Source organism: Hemiscyllium ocellatum, chromosome 4 (genome assembly GCF_020745735.1).
Source record: "Hemiscyllium ocellatum isolate sHemOce1 chromosome 4, sHemOce1.pat.X.cur, whole genome shotgun sequence".
In the NCBI taxonomy this organism is placed as follows: Eukaryota; Metazoa; Chordata; class Chondrichthyes; order Orectolobiformes; family Hemiscylliidae; genus Hemiscyllium; species Hemiscyllium ocellatum.
Genome location: NC_083404.1, coordinates 78,715,769 through 78,736,947, shown reverse-complemented (window position 1 = coordinate 78,736,947; position 21,179 = coordinate 78,715,769). Strand labels below are relative to the sequence as shown.

General features: G+C 39.3%; 1 protein-coding gene across 1 annotated transcript in view; it reads left to right on the top strand.

The window, feature by feature from the left end:
• sntg1 (syntrophin, gamma 1) overlaps nucleotides 1-11,883 on the top strand; it is a 555,024-nt gene extending 543,141 nt beyond the window's left edge. The window contains exons 17-18 of the mRNA XM_060824345.1: nucleotides 7,467-7,577; nucleotides 11,720-11,883. Coding sequence (XP_060680328.1) covers nucleotides 7,467-7,577; nucleotides 11,720-11,851 — 243 coding nt within the window. The 3' untranslated portion in view covers nucleotides 11,852-11,883. The remainder of the gene's footprint in view (nucleotides 1-7,466; nucleotides 7,578-11,719) is intronic.
• The last annotated feature ends 9,296 nt before the right edge of the window (nucleotides 11,884-21,179 follow it).

Below are 21,179 nucleotides of genomic sequence, written 5' to 3'. Positions count from 1 at the left end.
AGTGCATTTGAGGTCAGTGTAATAAGAAAATCTTCTGTCCTTCACATAGAATCTTGAAGCAAGTGTGGCCTCAGCTGAACATTTCCTGTGAAGTCATCTCCCACATTACAGCACTCCCTCTGCATTGCAAAGTTTCAACTTAGGGAATGTGATCACATGCAGGAGCGGTGGGCTTATTCATACAATTTATTGTGACAGAAGAACACTACTAATGAACTAAACTGATGTTCTGAAAGGTTGCAAACAGAATCCCCTATAATTTTTATTCCAGCTATGCAGACTTCGAGATTTGTATGTAGCAGCAACTTCTGAAATCAGATGTCAGTGCCACGATTGGTTATGCTGACACTGATCACCACACTTGGAACCTTGGAGTGATTGTCAGCCACACAGCTAAGAGGGAATGTTAGCTGCACCCTCCATAATGCGTTGGAAATAATATTGCCGCTCCTTCCCTGTTGCTGGATCAAAATGCTGCAGCAGTTCAAGAATGCAACTCACCTTTTCAGCAGTGGTTAGGGATCAACAATAATGCTGCACTTTCTACGTTGCTCACATCCCATGAGTGAATTAAAAATGAAGTTGTGCAAACTACATTGATTAATGTGAAAAATAATTCACTTTTTACTTGTTGACCTGATTGACCATTGGTCTGACAGTGTAAATTTAAAATGTTCATCCTTGTTTTCAGTCCTGCTCTGGCCTCACCTTTTGCTATCTTTGTAATCTCCCCCAGCCCTACAAGGCTCCAGGTCATCTTTGCTTCTCCAATTCTAGCCTCTTAAAAATTTCCAATATTAAATCCCCTAGCATGAATGGCCAAGGCTTCACCAGCTGGGTTTTGAAGCTGTGGTGTTTGCTCCCCAGCTTCTCTTGTTTAGCTCCTCAAGGGCACTTCTTCAAGCCTATGGCTTTAATCAAAACTTTTGGTCACCTTCCCCGGAATTTCTTGCTGTCAAACGGCTTGATAATTCCTCTCTGATGCATTTTGCTATATTAAAGATATGACATACAAGCAAATCACTCTTGCCAAATTTCTCATTCTAAACCATTAAATATGTTTGTAATTGCTGGTGAAATATATAAAAATTACCTATTTAGTATGACACAGATATTTGTTTGCATTTATTTTTGCCAGTAACATATGTTACAGAAAAAAAATTAATGCTATGGGAACCGGAGGAAAAACATCTGGACATGTTTATGTAGGAAGGGGAATGTGGACCTGCAATAAGAATATAAGGAGGTAGGCAGAAAATTAGCAAACAAGATCTCAAGTGTAGTTATCTCTGGATTATTACTGGTGCAATGCGCAGGAAATGTAATAAGAGAAATAGGAAGATAGGCGGATGAATGCTTGGCTTGAAAGATAATGCAGGAAGTTGGACTTGAGATTCCTGGAACACTGGGACTAAGTTCTTTACAGGATGTTTTGCTAGTGTTGTTGCAAGGACTTTAATCTAAGTCAGCAGTGTTGTGGAAACCAAGAGAGTATATTAGAGGGGAACACCTGGAGAGATGGATAGGACTATTATAGTGAATAGAAATGTAGTTTACGCCAGAGTAAAGTAGAAAGTAATGAATTCTAAATCAGGTTTAGTATACATCTATGTAAATAATATATTGTACGATTGAGCAGAGACCAGCACAGATTGTTAGAGATAAACATGATGTTGCGATAGTAATGATTCCTGACTCAAGGAAGGGAGAACTGTGTGTTACATACCCTGGGTACAAGGTGTTCAGAAAAAATAGGAAAGGAACAGAAGAATGAGGCTTGGTTGTATTGGTTCAGGAGTGTGTTGCAGTGATGGAGAAAGAGAGTATACCCAAGGGTTCAAAAACGGAATCAATCTGGCTACAGCTAAAAATGTCGCAATTACATTGCATGGTGTAGTGTGTAGACATCACCATAGGAAAGCAGTAGAGGAACAAGTCTGCAGGGAAATTACAGAGACATGCCACCTTTATAGAGTGGTTAAATTTGGAAACCTTAATGTAAACTTGGATTGTGCTAGCATTAAGAGTGGAGAGAGGCAAATGATCTTACATTGTTTACAGGAAAATACCCTATGCCAATATTTATCCAGTACAACTAGAAAGGATGCAGTATGACTGCAAATGAGTTGAAGCAAGTAGAGTGTCAGTGGGAGATCAGTTAGGACACAATAATCATTGTATAGTTAGATTTAGGATGAGGGTATTAATTGGGCAGTTTATTAATACTGCCCAGGCCAGTGCTGACTTCATTGGGATAAGAACCAAACCTGATTACATACTAAAATGAAAGACAAGTAGGAAAAATGAGATGAGGAGAAATTTCTTCACAGTTGAGGCTAAAGCATTGAATGTTTCCAAAAAGGAGACAGATATAGTTTTTAGGACTAAAGGGATCAAAGGGTGGAGTGAATGTGAGATTATGGTACTGAGTAGGATGATCAGCCAAGCTCATATTGAAAGGTGGAGTAGGTACGGAAGGCTCCTCTTCCTATTTTCTATGTTTCAATAATTGAGCAATGAGCTACTTTCAAAGAGGCAATAGTTTAGGTATCAACAGAGTATATTCCATTAAAAGAGATAGATGGAACAAGCAAATTCAGAGTTTGATGGATAACAGAGGACATAGAAATTAAGAAGAAGAAGACAAAATATATTTATGACAAACATCAGGTAAATAATACAATTGAGAACCAAGGGGAATGAAAAGAGATGAGAAACAATATTAGAGAAGTGAAGATGAATTATGAGAAAAGGCTGGCAATCGGCATAAAGTCTTTTGCAGGCTCATCCATAGTAAAAGGTGATAAATAGAGGAGCAGAGCTGATTGGAGACCAAAATGGGATATACACAAGGAGACAAGAGGCATGGCTGACATATTAACTAAATAATTTTTAATATCTTTCCCAAGGAGATAGATGCTCCCAAGGCTATGCATGCAGAGGGGAAAGTATTTGTCTCTAGAAGGCTTCAAAATCAATAAGAAGTGTTGCAAAGGCTACCAATACTTGTAAAGAGAAAAGGGACTGAGACCAGAAGAGATACAAAAAGGGAAACTGAAAGAAGTAAGCATGAAAATTACAGGGGCATTGGCTAGAATCTGCCTGATTTAGGGGAGGTGCCAGAGGGCAGGAGAATTGAAGACATTATAGTCTAATTCAAAAGGATTAAAAGATAAGCACAGAACTTGTAGATCAATCCATTTAACTGAAGTCACGAGGAAGCTTCTTAAAAAAAATTCAAGATAGAATTAGAAGTCACCTGGGAAAAAGGTGAGTTGAGTAGAAAGATTCAGTATTGATTGCTAAAGGGGAAACCGTGTTTGACTCAGTTGCTGGAGATTCTTTTGAAGATGTAACAGAAGTAGTTGATGGGTGGCAATGCTGTTGATATGTACATGGACTATCAAAAGCCATTAAATACCATGTCAAGCAACATGCTTGTAAGAGCACTTCATGGAATAAAATAATAAGTAGCAATATGGATACAAAGTTCACTATGTAATAGTAAATAGACAATAGTGATTGATGGATATTTCTCAGTGTGGGGAAAGGTTTGTCATGGAGTTGCCCAAGGAAACCTTTCATTTTTATTATATATTCATGATTTTGATCTTGTTATGCAGGGGACAATTTCAATACTTCTTGATAATGCAAAACTTGGAGGCATTATTAACTGTGAGGTGAACAATATTTTTGAATTCGCTCTTGAGACATGGACCTTGGTGGTTGGCCAACATTTATTGTCCATTCCTAATTGTCCTTGAGAAAGTAGTAGTGAGCTATTTTCTTAAACCGCTGAAATCCATGTGCTTTAGATAAATCCACAGAACTGTTAGTGAGGGAGTTACAGGATTTTGACCCAACAACACTGAAGGAATGGTGATATATTTCCAAGTCTGGATATTGAGTGATTTGAAGGGGAACTCCAGAAGGATAATAGACAAGTTGGTGGAATGGGCAAACAGGAGACAAATGAATTTCAGTGTGGAAAAGTGTTGGGAAGAACAGAGCAGACAATACAAAATCGGGGTACAATTCTAATGGAGGTCAGGAGCAGAGGGACCTGGGTGTACATGTGCATAAATTGCTAAAGGTGACAGGTTAGAGAGAGTAGTTAAACAAGGTAATCTCGGCTTACAATGATGAGCAAGGAGATTGATCTCAGCTAGAGAATTGCATATAGTTCTGTGTTTCAAGCTTTAGGAAGAATATGATCACATTGCAGAGCATGCAGAAAAGATTTACAAATAAATGGTTCCATGGATGTAAACTTCAGTTGTAAGAATAGATTAGAGAAAAAGGAATTGTTCTTGGACAAAAGAAGGTGGAGACAATCTCTGATAGAAGTTTTCAAAATCGTGGGTGATCTGGATAGATTAGAAAGCGAGGAACTGTTCCCTCACATAAAAGGCAGAGGGTACAGACTTAAAACAATTTGCAAATATGACATGTGCTCTGCAATTTCACACAATCAGTAGTTCAGGTTTGTAATGCACTACCCGGATATATCATTGAGTCAATGAGTCTTTCAAGTAGGCTTTGGATGGTTATTTGAATAGAAGCAATATGCAAATGACATGGAAAATAGGCAGGTGAATGGCAGAAACTCACAATACTCATTGGAGAGCTGAAGGCCTCTTACACATAATAACAATTCTAATACTGTGTTTTATTTTACCTCTGAATTTGATGAGATTACTTTCCAAATTATCTTAAAAATACTTTTTCTTCTCAGTGTTGACGTTTCATTATTAGTGACTATCGTGGAATGAAACAGTCATAGAGATGTGCAGCATGGAAACAGACCCTTTTGGTTAAACCTATCCATGCCGACTAGATATCCCAACCCAGTCTAGTCCGACCTGCCAGCACCTGGCCCATAGCCCTCCAAACCCTTCCTATTCATACACCCATCCAAATGGCTTTAAAATCCTGCAATTGTACCAGCCTCCACTACACCCTGCGGCAGCTCATTCCATACATGTACCACCCTCTGCGTAAAAACGTTGCCCGTTAGGTCTCTTTTATATCTTTCCCCTCTCACCCTAAACCTATGCCCTTTAGTTCTGGACTCCCCTACCCCAGGGAAAAGACTTTGTCTATTTATCCTATCTATGCCCCTCATAATTTTGTAAACCTCTGTAAGGTCCCCCATCAGTCTCTGACGCTCCAGGAAAAACAGTCCCAGTCTGCTCAGCCTCTCCCTGTAGCTCAGATCCTCCAACCCTGGCAACATCCTTGTAAATCTTTTCTGAACCCTTTCAGGTTTCACAACATCTTTCTGATAGGAAGGAGACCAGAATTGCACGCAATATTCCAACAGTGGTCTACCCAATGTCCTGTACAGCCGCAACATGACCTCCCAACTCCTGTACTCAATACTCTGACCAATAAAGGAAAGCATACGAAACACAGGTACTATCCTTTGTACCTGTGGCTTCACTTTCAAGGAGCTATGAACCTGCACTCTAAGGTTTCTTTGTTCAGCAACACTCCCTAGGACATTACCATTATGTGTATAAGTCCTGCTAAGATTTGCTTTCCCAAAATGCAGCACCTCACATTTATCTGAATTAAATTGCATCTGCCACTTTTCAGCCCATTGGCCCATCTGGTCAAGATCCTGTTGTAATCAGAGATAACCCTCTTCACTGTCCACTACACCTTCAATTTTGGTGTCGTCTGCAAACTTACTAACTGTACCTCTTATGCTCACATCCAAATAATTTATATAAACGACAAAAAGTAGAGGGCCCAGCACCGATCCTTGTGGTACTCCACTGGTCACAGGCCTCCAGTCTGAAAAACAACCCTCCACCACCATCCTCCGTCTTCTACCTTTGAACTAGTTCTGTATCCAAATGGCTAGTTCTCCCTGTATTCCATGAGACCTAACCTTGCTAATCAGACTCCCATGGGGAACCTTGTCGAACACCTTACTGAAGTCCATATAGATCACATCTACTACTCTGCCCTCTTCAATCTTCTTTGTTACTTCTTCAAAAAACTCAATCAAGTTTGTGAGACATGATTTTCCATGCACAAAGCTATGTTGACTATCCCGAATCAATCCTTGCCTTTCCAAATACATGTACATCCTGTCCCTCAGGATTCCCTCCAACAACTTGCCTGCCACCGAGGTTAGGCTCACCGGTTTATAGTTCCCTGGCTTGTCTTTAACGCCCTTCTTAAACAGTGGCACCATGTTTGCCAACCTCCAGTCTTCCGGCACCTCACCTGTGACTATCGATGATACAAATATCTCAGCAAGAGGCTCAGCAATCAGTTCTCCTAGCTTCCTACAGGGTTCTAGGGTACACCTGATCAGATTCTGGGGATTTATCTACCTTTAACCGTTTCAAGGCATCCAACACTTCCTCCTCTGTAATCTGGACATTTTGCAAGATGTCACCATCTATTTCCCTACAGTCTATATCTTCCATATCTTTTTCCATAGTAAATACTGATGCAAACTATTCATTTAGTATCTGCCCCATTTTCTGTAGCTCCACACAAAGGCCGCTTTGCTGATCTTTGAGGGCACTATTCTCTCCTTAGTTACCCTTTTGTTCTTAATATATTTGTAAAAATCCTTTGGATTCTTCTTAATTGTACTTGCCAATGCTACCTCATTTGCCCTCCTGATTTCCCTCTTAAGTATACTCCTAGTTTCTTTATACTCTTCTAAGGATTCACTCAATCTATCCTGTTTCCATCTTTATCTTCACCAAACACTCAATTTCTTTAGTCATCCAGCATTCCCAATACCTACCAGCCTTCCCTTTCACCCTGACAGGAATATACTTTCTCTGGATTCTTGTTATCTCATTTCTGAAGGCTTCCCATTTAGAAGCCCCTTTACCTGCGAACATCTGCCTCCAATCAGTTTTTGAAAGGTCTTGCCTAATACTGTCAAAATGGGCCTTTATCCAATTTAGAACTTCAACTTTTAGATCTGGTCTACCCTTTTCCATCACTATTTTGAAACGAATAGAATTATGGTCGCTGGCCCCAAGGTGCTCCCCCACTGACACCTCAGTCACCTGGCCTCCCAACCTCTAGCATGGTTTCGTATAAACTGAAAAAAGCTTAATCAGTGGAATATAATGAATCAAAGTAATTTGTTATGTGGAGATAGAGTCAGAACTCAATTAAAAATTAATTTTTCAATGTCGAATAGAGATTCAGTATATTTTCCAGAAAAGTGTACAGGAATTCTATTTGCTTATCACTTGAAGTTTGATTAATAAATGAGTGAGTAAAGAGGAAGATAATCTCAGTGATTTCTCATGATTTCTGCCAGTCAAATAAAGCTAATTTTAGCATATTATGTGTTTGATTGTAGAGGACCCCTTCTACTAAGCAAATATTTCACGTGAAAAATTAAAATACACTGTGAAATAAAATGTCAGCATTGTATCATTCAGAAATCTCTGCCATTGACTTTTTAATACTTTTTTTAATAGATTGTTCTCTGGAGATATAAATTTTCACAGCTGAAAGGCTCTTCAGATGATGGAAAAAGCAAGATAAAATTTTTATTCCAGAATATTGACACTAAACAAATTGAAGCAAAGGTAATGTGGTGTGAAACAAGTGTCGAGCCAGACAAATCTGTGTTAATTTTTTTAAAATATGCTGCGTTTGTATTTTTTTTTGGCACTGCCATATTTTCATCAAATTGAAAATAAAACTGGGTAACTGTCCACATCACAACTGATTGAAGAAAATCGGCTGAACAGTTGAACTTTCCCAAGAGAACATGAACCTGAAATGTACATGTGTTATTCAATTAGATACTTTGGCATCCTCCAGTGAAGTGATTACAATGCTTGTGTATTCAGCTGGAGAATGGGCAATTGACGTCTTCAGAGAGCAGTTCACATGGATTTCCATGTGCCCTGTTAATCTAAAATCTATTCAGATTGGCTTCTGGAAATCAGGCCACTGACGTGTGACACAGATTGAATAAATTATATGCAGCAGCAGTAAGTTAGTATGGAGAAAGTACATTTAAAAAATACTTTGCATAAGAGAATTGTCCCCAATGTGTTTTAGGAAAGGAGCTTTTTAACAATATATTTTGATCACCAAAACTAAACTATACATTCATAATTCCACTAAAAGCATTCAGAGATAAACATTCAATCCAAGGGTTTAATTTTACTTGCTTCCTAGAGTTGGACAGGAAGGGTAGAAGGGTGCATAAAATGGTGACAGAAAGGGTTTGGAGGGAAATGATGCCTTAAATAAAAGCTCATTGTGCAGTTGCTGGGAATCTAAACTAAACATAGAAACTCAGAAGCATCTGTAGAGAGAGAAACCAAGTTAACTGGGCATTTTTCTATCACCGTGACATATTCATATATTTGGGAATAGCTGTAGCTCAACTGTCCAGAAATGGGCAACTAATTATTCTAGTTAGTTAGTCAATTAATAGCCACTTTACAATGGCATGGTTATTTGCCAATATCATTACTGTGTCCCCTAGGCCCCCACCACTGACAGGTAAACTGAGGCAACATCCTGAAGGTGGAGGCTGCCGAGTTTGGCAGTTTGTGATCACAATTATCTAATATAGATAATCAAACATTCTTCACAATTGTCTGGTTATAAAGTTAGTTAATAAGTAATAGTTTGAATATGTTAAACATTAGTTAATTAGACAAAGAAAAGTATTCATCCATGACAGCTGGGAATGGTTCACTGATACCAGTTGACAACAGGCTGTTACTGTGGCTGTTAGTCTCATTAAAGTTCTAAAGGCAGAGTCCTGCTCTCTAGTTGAGATGTTCGGGAATTGATCCCTGGGTCATTCTCCTCTCTGGACCATCTTCCATCTGGAGAAGACCATCTGAGGCCTGCTGGATGAGGACTGCTGCCCTGATGAGGACGCCCATCTCTTGTAGGAAATTATTGATACCCTATTTCTAAGGGTACACAGCTCAACCAATTGTATGAGTCCTTTTGGCCAATGATTATGGAACAACTACTTATAACATTGGATTACTATTGTCCCCTTGCCCACCTCCATTTGAAGGTTAGTTTTCATTCCTTCTGAGAACAGAACCTTCTTATTTTTGAAAACGCTGCGTTCGCAATAGGATAATGTGGTGTCCGAGAAGTCTTTTGATTATACAGGTCATTCTGCTATAACACGCATGTCATTAACTTGAATTCATTGTAACATGATTGACAAATTGGGGACACTGTTTCTAAAGTGCAAACTTTTAAAACATGCTTTGGCTATAATGAGATTACATCGCCAATGCTTTAAGTGCTGTTTATGAAGCACGATTTTCCTATAACATGGGGTTGCACAAGACACAACCACCACATTATAGAAAAACTACCTGTACTTGTGGAAGACACTCAACTGCTGTAACACAGTTAAATGTGACACAGGATATACGGAAAATGGAAAACTTAAACCACGCCTGTTTAGAAAGACCTCTGATTTCCAATTGGCCTTCCTTTCTGAAGGAATTCCTCATCAGCAAAAGCTGCCTTCTTTAGTTCTGATGCTGGTTTTGGAGAGTTTGATCACCAGGCTTGCGTCACTGGCCCCAGTGCATGAAAATATGTTTGTTCCTATCCTCTTAGGGTATGTCAATATGTAGGCACCGTATTCTTCTCCATCCAATTTCAGCCCCCATTTTGGCTTTCTCACTTGACTTCAGTTGGGTGACAATCACTGTCATGGCTTCTTAATTCACCACTGATAAAATAATCAATCAGGCACATGGCCTACATATCTGGCAAAACACTGACATTGAAATTCTTGTTCTGCATTCCTGATTTGTGTTGTCAATATTTGCATATCTGCCCTTTTTTGCACATCTTGAAATTATTTTGTTTCACTGTTGATGACCATGCCTGTAACTTCCTCAGCTCTGTTCTGGAATTTCCTCCTTAAACGTCTTTGAATCATTTGTCTCTTTAGAACCCACTTCTAGTCAAGCTTACCATCATGCCTTCTAATGTTTTCTTCTCATAGCTTTGAGTTCATTTTTGTTGAATTAGAACTCTGTAAAGTACATTGGAATGTTTTGAACACTAAGGACACCATATAAATGAAAGTTGCTGTTATTGTTATTAGTTTCCACGTACAATGCAGTTATCAGTCAGCAATCACTGTGAAGGCATAAGCCAGACCTGGATCAGTGTGTATTTTTAAGGTTATCAAAGAACAAAGATCAATACAGCACAGGACCAGCCTCCTTCCTATGCGGACAATTTTTTCCCTTCCACACAAAAACTGTTCATACTACAGGTTCCACCTCCCTCCATTCCTTTCCTAATCATGTATTCATCCAGGTGCTTCTTGAACGCTGCTGTGGTATCTGCTTCCACCACCTCCTCTCGCAGCGCATTCCAGGCACTTACGCAATTGGTGTGAAAAACATGCCTTGCACATCTCTTCTAAACATCCCCCTGCACCTTTAGGCTGTGTCCCCTAGTAATTAACCCCTCTACCCTGGGAAAAGCCTCGTACTTTCCACTCTGTCTATTGCCATTCATAATCTTATAAACTTCTCTCAGGTTGCCCCTCATACTCCTGTATTCCAGTGAAAACAAACCCAGTCTATCCATCTTTTCTTCTTAGCTAAAATCCCTCATACCAGGCAACATCCTGGTAAATCTCTATATCCTCTCCAAAGCATTCACATCCTTCTGGTAGTGTAATTACCAGAACTGTACAATATTCCAAGTGTGGCCTAACTAAAGTTCTATAAAGCTGTACCACTACTTGCCTATCATTATACTTAGTGCCCCTTCCATTGAAGGCAAACATGCCATAAGCCTTTTTTACTACCTTATCTATGTGTGCTGCCACCTTCAGTGATCTGTGGACTGAATCCTTCTGCGCATTAGTACTCCACAGGATTCTGTCATTCACTGTATAATTTCGACCTGTACCTAACCTTCAACCATGCCAAACCTCACATTTGTCTGGACTAAACTCCATCTGCCATTTTTCTGCCCATTCCTCCAACTGCTCTATATCTTGCTGTATCTTCTGACAATCCTCTTCATTATCCGCAACTCCACAAATCTGTGTATTCTTCACAAACTTACTAATTAGACCCGCCATGTTTTCCTCCAAATCATCCATATAGATCATGAAGAGTAGAGTCTCAGCACTGATCCCTATAGAACAGTACAAACCACAACTGTCCATTCCGAAAACCATCCTTCCACCACTACCCTCTGTCCCCTTTAACTAAGCCAGTTCTGTATCCAACTTGCCAGTTCATTATCCCATGTGACTTCACCTTTTGTACCAACCTGTTATGATGCGTCTTGTCAAAGGCAAGATCTTAAACTAAAAGAAGTGGCAAAAATACTTTCATTTTATGAGAAGCAGAGCAGCTATCCAACTGGCACTGGGATGAAAGTTAGGAAAAAAACTGTCAATCCTCATCCAGCCCTTCCTCCCATTATGTGAGAGAACTGTAACAACTATCCCATTGAATCTGAACATTGTAATAGCAGTTTGGCCTCGATAATGTTATGCAAGTCCAATCTTCTCTTAAAGAAGGAATCCATTGGTGTGTCCACGTAAGTACCACTGACCTGTTTTGAAGGTTAAATTTATAATGTATGGGATTGTGAGAGTTGGGGACAAAGATTTGCCAGTGGCACGGTTAAAGTATGTGAAAATCAGAAATCACAATTATGCATTTTTACCAATAGTGTCTCCTTATTTTTAATGCAGGAGCTGGAATTTTCCAACCTTTTCGCAGTACTGCATTGTATACACTCCTTTTTTGCTGCTAAAGTTGCTTGCATGGATCCTCTCTACGTTGGAAGCCAGCCTGTTGTTGGGAAGGCCAAGTATAGTAACTGACAGACTCCTTTCTATCCAGTTTGAAAGAATTGTTGCTGCTCTGCTAAAGATAAATATTTAACATGGCGTACCTTTGATGGGTTTCGATAACATGCTTCCAGCTCAGGAGAAAAGTTGTCAGCTTTCATTCTTCTCTTGTCCCATGTTTTCCAAACAGTCACTGACGAGTTGAACTAAAACATCAAGAGTTTACAGATATGGTAGCTTTTCTCATTTTAGTGCTGAAATTTTGTCATGAACTACAATCAAATATTATTGTGAGATACTTCCTGAATGAGGAGTGTCACTGATGAACTTAATGTACATAAGATTTCTTACTGAAGATGTCTCTGTGAAAGCACCCTTCAATTCAATGTGCTTCTGCTTTCCAAAGATGGAAATTTTTATGAACTTACAAGACATTTAAGTGACATGAAAATGTGCTTTATCCAAGGCAGAGATGAGGAATATGATGATTAGAAATTATGATTCAAATGGGCAAAGCAGATCATTTTTATGTGAAATAATTTTTGTAGTGGAAATGCCCTTATTTTTACAATAAGCCCTGAATGTTTACTTTTTCCATGTTAAGCTTCTGAACTATATAAATACGAGCTCATGAGCAAGATAACACAAATTAATTCATTGTGATTGGTAAAAGTAACAATAATAATTCATTCTTCTGTGAGCTATATACACATGCCGTGCAGACTGAGCTAACATTTCTCTGTTATGACCACCATTAGCTATGTATAATGCAATTTTAATTCCTTAAAAATATACCTATAAATTGCATATTCCTCTGTACATTTTGAAGTACAACGTTCTATAAAAACTCCTGATGAAATTTTAACAATATGAGCTGTTTTTTAAAAGAAAATCATCATAGTCATACTAATAACTAAGCATCCAAAGATCCTTTAAACAATTCATGTAAATCATTCATTGTAAAGTTTTTATAATCATTTTTTGGAAAGATTGATGGCAGACAAATTTCACAGGCTCTTAGCTGTGCCAACATTACGTAGTATGATTCCACTATGTAAGTGGACAAATTAAAAACATTTTTTGCATGTGTTTTGTTAATCTTGTCAAAGTGCAAAGGTTGATTTCACAAATTGCCAACCTATATGTTGCGATGTCTTCTAACAGGTTGTACATTAGAAAATCATAGAAGTGGACTGGAGCATCACCAAGTAGTAGACCAGTATGTCGCAAAGTGAAAAGGGTTTTTCAAACTTATTTGCATTTTGGGCTTTTTTTCTGCTTTTGGCTTTTTATTCAATATTGTTAGGCATTATTATGTTTAAAGAGGAAATCCTAATAGATCTTTGGCACAATATTCCATGTTTTTTTAAAATGTCTTTGTTGTGTGTATATAAGACAAAAGTAAGCACTACAAACTTAATACGATAACTGATGTTGTGCTGTGAATTCAGTTCTACATTTTACTCCCTTCCAAGAGTTCACTTGTATAATCTTGAAGGTTCATTCACTTATCCAGACTCCAAAACCAAAAATCATGGCATAGCCCTCTGAAAATTTCTTGAATTCGTAGAAGTCCAGCTGTTTCTTGAGGCACTAATTTAATGGGAAGCCTACATTAGTTTTTGACCAACAAATCCTCTGGTCTTTAAAGACCTCAAGTCAAGACTGTGGACTTTTATTCCTTGCAGTTGCTGGAAATCTGCAACAAGCCAAAAACATGCTGGAGAAACTCAGCAGGTTTTGCAGCATCTGTGGAGAAAGAGACAAGAGTTAATGTTTCAATCCAATATGACTTCATCAAACCCGTTCTGAAGACGAGTCTTGTCAGATTTAAAATGTTTTCACTGCTTCTCTCTCCACCAATGCTGCCAAACTTTCTACAGTGTTTTCTGTGTTGTCTAAGGTCCTAATTGTGGCTTTGTGTATTCATGCAAGTTTTTTTTTCTTCCAGTCTATTACAAAAGTATCTGTATTGCTGTTTCTAATCTAGTTTTACAAATTGAAAAGTATTAAACCACGTGAGGATTTTTGTAGGTTTCTTCCACCAGCTGCAAGTTGGAGCAAATCATCCAGTTGCTTTTCTCTCACGAAATCCAATTGATTGAGCCTTCCAAGTGACGAGCAATGATTTTAGTATTTTCTTAGCTGACGTGCAAACTTAACTGGCAAACATCTCCTATAATATGTTTAAATCTGGTGGTGTGAAATCTTTGCCTCGATAATGCTTGTATGTTCCCCAACCTGAACTGCCTGCTTCTATCAGCAACACAAATCAATACATTAATCAAAATAACCTTCTAAACAAGAATCCACCCTGAATTGAGTGGCAACATGCTGCAGTGGTATTGTCCCTATCTGTAACCCAGGAGGTCTGGTTCACATCAGACTTGTGTCAGAGGTGCATTGTAAAATAGCTGAACCAGTTGATTAACTCTGGGTTCTTAAGGTACAGTAGCTGTGTCTCTACCTCTGGCACACAAGGTTCAAGTCCTATCTACTCCAAAGGTACGTCATAAGATGTCATAACAGATTTATTAGAAAATAACTCCACCCTGAATCTGTTTGGCTCGGTAACGTCCTTTGGGTCAATTCAAGTAGAAATACAAAATATTATTTACCTTCAATATAATTTGTTGATTCTACAATGAATATAAATAATTTATATTATAACTGAGCTATGACCCAATCTCTCACCTTGTTTTTTGGAGATGTCTAGAATTGTGTCATACATTATTTAGTTTGTTTCTTCTATCAACTCTGACCTTGTAAGATAAACACAGTTAGTTTTAAGGGTCATAAAGTGTCAGGTTTATTTGAATTATATTTACTTCAGGGATGCTCAATCAGTTGCTCCATTTATCTACAGTTAAAAGTTTAACCAAAAATTATATTCAAAAACATATGATCTATGAACTAGATATTTGCGGCACTTTGAATTATTTGTTTAAGTGACCTCTTGTTCTTCTGCAATGAATACTCCTTCTTGTAAATAACTTCTTTTTCACAAAAATCAATTGAATAATCTCTTTTTACTTCCTTTCACCCGGCACCATTGGCCATCATATTTTCCATGCCATGTTCATTATAAAAGCTTTTCCTTACGACCTCAGTCAATTCTGAGATAGTTAAAGGTCAAAATCTAAGCAATACAAATGTGAAATCAAAACAAAAGTATTGTATCTGTCTTCAAATGTATCTCTACAACTGTTTTGCAGGTTGGTGACACACATATGAAAGGAACATCACTGGGGAAATGGACTGCTGTTCATTGAACTGCAGAGCTCTATTTGATACAAACTGTTTCTTTCAGACAGCAGCTGGAATCTCTCATGTTTCCATTTTAGTTTTTTTTTGTGTGGTACATTTTCATGTTTGAGAATGGATTAGACTGAGCCTCCGGCCTCTCGTCACATCTTTCCACCTTCATCTAATTTCTGTGGTGTCATAAAACACACTTACTCTGCAAGTAGTTTCCGTCATTTTTGTGAAATCTCAGCAACATTTTCACCATTTTCCTGGGCAGCTCATGCTGAATTTAATTTATCTATTATCCTTTCAGCTGCATGTCAGCTAATGTTCTGAACCACAGGAGATGTATAAGATCAACGTACTTCACATTTTTTACCCAAAAAGGATTAAACTATCATTTTTATTAGGTTCATAGTCCAGTATTTTGATAATTTTGCAAGGCTATTAGTCTAAAATGCTCTTTGATTTTTAGAAAATGTTTTCACTCCCATTTCCTTTTTAGTATTCATGTTGTTGGTACTTAACAGGAAGACACTGCTTTGTCATTATTTTTATTGTTATTGAATTCACAGTGTTCAGACAGCATTGAATTAACCTTTTATTTCAGTTATATTGTAAAGTTTGTTGCAGTTAATGGACAAGAGTTCTTCAATCAATAAACTGAGTGGAGCATTAATGATATTGGCTTTCAGAAGACAAAATAGCTTTGGTGCTATACTCATGATTTATCAAAAGAGTAAGGAAGCTTTTAGGTGATTCTCAGAAGAATGATTCAAAATTCATTTATAGTGGAATAGAATTATAAAATGTTGCCAGATCTTGTAAACCTCAATTCTTTTTCAATATTGCCACATGTCAGACCTCAATGTCAGTATCAGAATATCTACAGACTGAAGAAATGGTGACAGTTGTAAACTGAGCCTTTGATCTGTACAGAAGATGAATATTTGTATGTTTTTACAGTGCACTATAAGCAATCAAAATTAAACAAAATGAGATCAGATTGGGCCAAGCTTGTTTCAATATTATGGTTCATAATTTTTAAAACAGTTGTGTGTTGGCTTTGAATCATCCAAAATACAATTAGTCCCTTCAGAAAACTGATTGATTACCTTAATTTACATTGGAATTCAAGACTTTTCAGGGTAAGCAGGGTAAGAAGATGATATTTGTACCAAGGTGGGGGTTGAGGAGGCAAGAACATGTTACAGAAACTTAGCAAGTTTGACAGCATCTGCGGAAAGAAACAAAATAATTATTAAAAGTCTAGTATGATTCTCTATCCATTCTGTACACAGGCACTGAGTTTCTCCAGCATTCTCTGATTTTATTTCAAGTCACCAACATCTGCAGTCCTTTGCTTTTATTTTCTGGAGAGAGGGCTGATGGAAGTTAAGAAAAAGGAGGGAAAGAGATGTGAAAAGGTGAGTAGACCAAGGTCAAGGCTGAAGAGGAACTCTGGAAATAGATGTGAAGGAAAAAGTCAACTCAGAAGAAGTGGGAATATGGTGTGGAGGGAGACAAGTATGGGGTCGGGGGGTGGGTTTAGATAAAACTTTCATTTAGAGGAAAGATGGTTGTTGGGTAATTTTCTTTGTAGCAATGGTCCTGCCAAACTCCCTACTGCTTGAAAATGAACGTACTCATCATACCAGAGCTCCATTTTGAGGTTTAAAAGATCAGTTGCATCAGCTGGATTGTTCACAGGTTTTAGTCATTTTTCTTTCAGGGAATTTCCAGCAGCTGTCAAGTAGGGTAGGGTCAGATGGAATGGGAAGAACAAGGAGTCCTCTTCCTGGAGGAGTTGTGGATAATTTTCTCACCAACGAACTTGTAGGGAAAGGGATGTTTCCATCATCCATTTTCTCCTCAACAGCAGAGGAGAAAAATCTAGTGGTTTATTTCATATCATCATCATCAAAAGGTGTGCCTGAGCAAAATGGCTGGAAGATAGAGGCAATTTTCTCCTCAGGAGGATGGAGCAATGTGTAATGTTCTCTTGGTTGTAAAGATGTCAGTGCTGCATCATTATTTGACATTGACTGGGCCTGTGGAACATCTGGCCTTAATAGGGGTTGCTGAAATTTTCTTTTGAATTTCATGGAATGGACCTTGTTCTAACTAAGGTAAGTTTCCTTCATAATTTTTAAGTTTGTTGTAAACTACGAGTTCAAATGAGCTATGTGTCAGAATGATTGATTTGTTCAAGGGACTTCATTAGCTTATATGTTACAAAATGTTTCACTTTTATAATTTTACAAGCATACTCTCCAATGTAATACCAGGCTTCTTCTTTAGATATGACTTGATCCCAGACAAGATTCCCGAATTCATTATGAATCCAGACAGATACCTCAAATTATTAGGCTCCCAGGCGAGAAGGGTGGATTTGCTCCCTTTCTTTACTCAATTATCCTCTTCATTTGATACATCAAGGATCACTTTCCGTGTGTATGAAAAGGTTCCCTTTTACCAGGCTCAAATTAACTTACAGGCTGAACTTGAGTTTTTTGTTTGCACAGTCCAAGTTGAATTTTTTTTTGGAGCATTTTTCCACAAGGCCTAGTGAGTTTTTTCTCCCTATCTTACCAAACTTACCATATTAATTATCTTCCCTACACACATGGTGTCTCTCATGTCTGATTTCCACCCATAAGACATAGGAGTGGAAGTAAGGCCATTCGGCCCATTGAGTCCACTCTGCCATTCAATCATGGCTGATGGGCATTTCAACTCCACTTACCCGCATTCTCCCCGTAGCCCTTAATTCCTTGTGACATCAAGAATTTATCAATCTCTGCCTTGAAGACATTTAGCGTCCCGGCCTCCACTGCACTCTGCGGCAATGAATTCCACAGGCCCACCACACTCTGGCTGAAGAAATGTCTCCGTATTTCTGTTCTGAATTTACCCCCTCTAATTCTAAGGCTGTGTCCACAGGTCCTAGTCTCCTCACCTAACGGAAACAATTTCCTAGCATCCACCCTTTCCAAGCCATGTGTTATCTTGTAAGTTTCTATTAGATCTCCCCTTAATCTTCTAAACTCCAATGAATACAATCCCAGGATCCTCAGCCGTTCCTCGTATGTTAGACCTACCATTCCAGGGATCATCCGTGTGAATCTCCGCTGGACATGCTCTAGTGCCAGTATGTCCTTCCTGAGGTGTGGGGACCAAAACTGGACACAGTACTCCAAATGGGGCCTAACCAGAGCTTTATAAAGTCTCAGTAGCACAACGGTGCTTTTATATACCAACCCTCTTGAGATAAATGACAACATTGCATTCGCTTTCTTAATCACGGACTCAACCTGCATAGTTATCTTTAGAGAATTCTCGACTAGCACTCCCTGATCCCTTTGTACTTTGGCTCTACGAATTTTCTCACCGTTTAGAAAGTAGTCCATGTTTGTATTCTTTTTTCCAAATTCACATTTGCTCACTTTGAATTCCATCAGCCATTTACTGGACCACTCTCCCAATCTGTCTAGATCCTTCTGCAGCCTCCCCACTTCCTCAGTACTACCTGCCTGTCCACCTAACTTTGTATCATCGGCAAACTTCGCTAGAATGCCCCCCGTCCCTTCATCCAGATCATTAATATATAACGTGAACAGCTGCGCCCCAACACTGAACCCTGCGGGATACCGCTTGTCACCGGCTGCCATTCCAAGAAAGAACCTTTTATCCCAACTCTCTGCCTTCTGTCAGACAGTCAATCCTCAATCCATACCAGTAGCTCACCTTGAACACCATGGGCCCTCACCTTGCTCAGCAGCCTCCCATGTGGCACCTTATCAAAGGCCTTTTGGAAGTCTAGATAGACCACATCCACTGGGCTTCCCTGGTCTAACTTACTTGTCACATCTTCAAAGAATTCCAACAGGTTTGTCAGACACGAGCTCCCCTTATTAAATCCATGTTAACTTGTTCTAATCCGACTCTGCTCTTCCAAGAATTTAGAAACCTCATCCTTAATGATGGATTCTAGAATTTTACCAACAACCGAGGTTAGACTAATTGGCCTATAATTTTCCATCTTTTGTCTTGATCCTTTCTTGAACAAGGGGGTTACAACAGTGATCTTCCAATCATCCGGGACTTTCCCTGACACCAGTGACTTTTGAAAGATTTCAACCAACGCCTCCACTATTTCCTCAGCCACCTCCCTCAGAACTCTAGGATGTATCCCATCGGGGCCAGGAGATTTATCAATTTTCAGACCTTTTAGCTTTTCTAGCACTTTCTCTTTTGTAATGGAAACCATACTCAACTCAGCCCCCTGACTCCGTTTACTCATGTCTTCCACTGTGAATACTGACGCAAAGTACTTGTTAAGTTCTCCTGCTATTTCCTTATCTCCCATCACTAGGCTTCTAGCATCAGTTTGAAGTGGCCCAATGTCTATTTTTGCCTGTCGTTTGTTCCTTATGTATTGAAAGAAACTTTTACTATCATTTCTAATATTACTGGCTAGCCTACCTTCATATTTGATCCTCTCCTTCCTTATTTCTCTCTTTGTTATTCTCTGTTTGTTTTTGTAGCCTTCCCAATCTTCTGATTTCCCACTGCTCTTGGCCACTTTATAGGGTCTCTCTTTTTCTTTAACACATTTCCTTACTTCCTTTGTCAGCCATGGCTGTCTAATCCCTCCCCGGATAATCTTTCTTTTCTTGGGGATGAACCTCTGTACTGTGTCCTCAATTATACCCACAAACTCCTGTCATTTTTGCTCTACTGTCTTCCCTGCTAGGCTCTGCTTCCAGTCTATTTTCGTCCGTTCCTCTCTCATGCCCTCATAATTACGTTTATTTAACTAACACCATTACATCCGATTTTGCCTTCTCTCTTTCAAACTGCAGACTGAACTCTACCATATTATGATTGCTGCTTCCTAAGTGTTCCCTTACTTTAAGATTTTTTATAAAGTCTGGTTCATTACATAGGTCCAGAATAGCCTGCTCCCTTGTGGGCTCCATGACAAGCTGTCCCAGATCAGATATCCTCCCAGCAGCTCTTGCACTCGTGCTTTCTAAAGTGCCGCTGTGTACTGGACAAGTAATGACAATCAGGCATTGCCTCTCGCCAGCAACACCATGTATCAGCAGCCACGAGGCATGCTGTCCATGGCACATATCTGCAATGGCCTAACACTCCCTTCCACATACAGCCCCATTCTCTCATCCTATTTGCTGTACAAACACCAGGCTCCACACTTTACCTGTCTGTAGATACATTCCACCTGAGCACCCTTTTAAAGCAGGGCTACCTTGTCCCTGATGCATCTTGTTATGCGCAGTAATTGCACATCAAATACAAGTGAACAATTGCATAAATACAAGCACAGATATGAGCTTTTATTTACAGATAGGAAGAGGGAGTAAAAATGGAGCCAACAGCAGCTGAACTTTACCCTTAGAATGCCAACCAGATTTGGGCATCGTGACCTAAATATGGAACACCTTCTCCCAATAAAAAATAATCAATGATCTTCTGGTTGGTATGTAGCATCGAGCAGAACTGAACTCTGACATGGATATCGACTGCTTTCTCCACCTCAATGCCATTCCTCCTCCTTGGAAGATTGCTTCCATTTCCCCAGTTCTTCTGCATCTGGGACATTGCCTCATTGCCTGCTCCAATTGTACAGAGCACAACATGCCTGGATGATGCAGCAAACTCTATCCACACTATGCAGGAGGGCTGATGACCTCAGTCACTGTGCTGATACATTTGTTCTGTATGTCTGAGAGTGCCCACACAGTTTACCCATCATTCTGTGAAAGATGACAATTGTGCAGAAATTCAGCGCTGCAATGAACTGTTCAACTATTGGGAGAAGGTGGCCAACTGCACGCTTCAGTTTCTCCTCCACTAGTTGCATCACATTCTCATGGAAACGGAGCCAAGCCAAAGAACGCTGGTTCTCCAGCGGGCGCAACACACCCTGGCCAGCATTGCAACTGTGACCTCCACCTGAGCTGTGTGCTTCTCTTGCACCACAATGGGCTGATGCTGCCTCCTGGGCTTGTTTGCCATCCTTCTCCTGCATATGCCCGTACCTTCTTAGGTAGGCAGCTGTTGTAACCGACAAGTCACTAGTGGCAGGGCC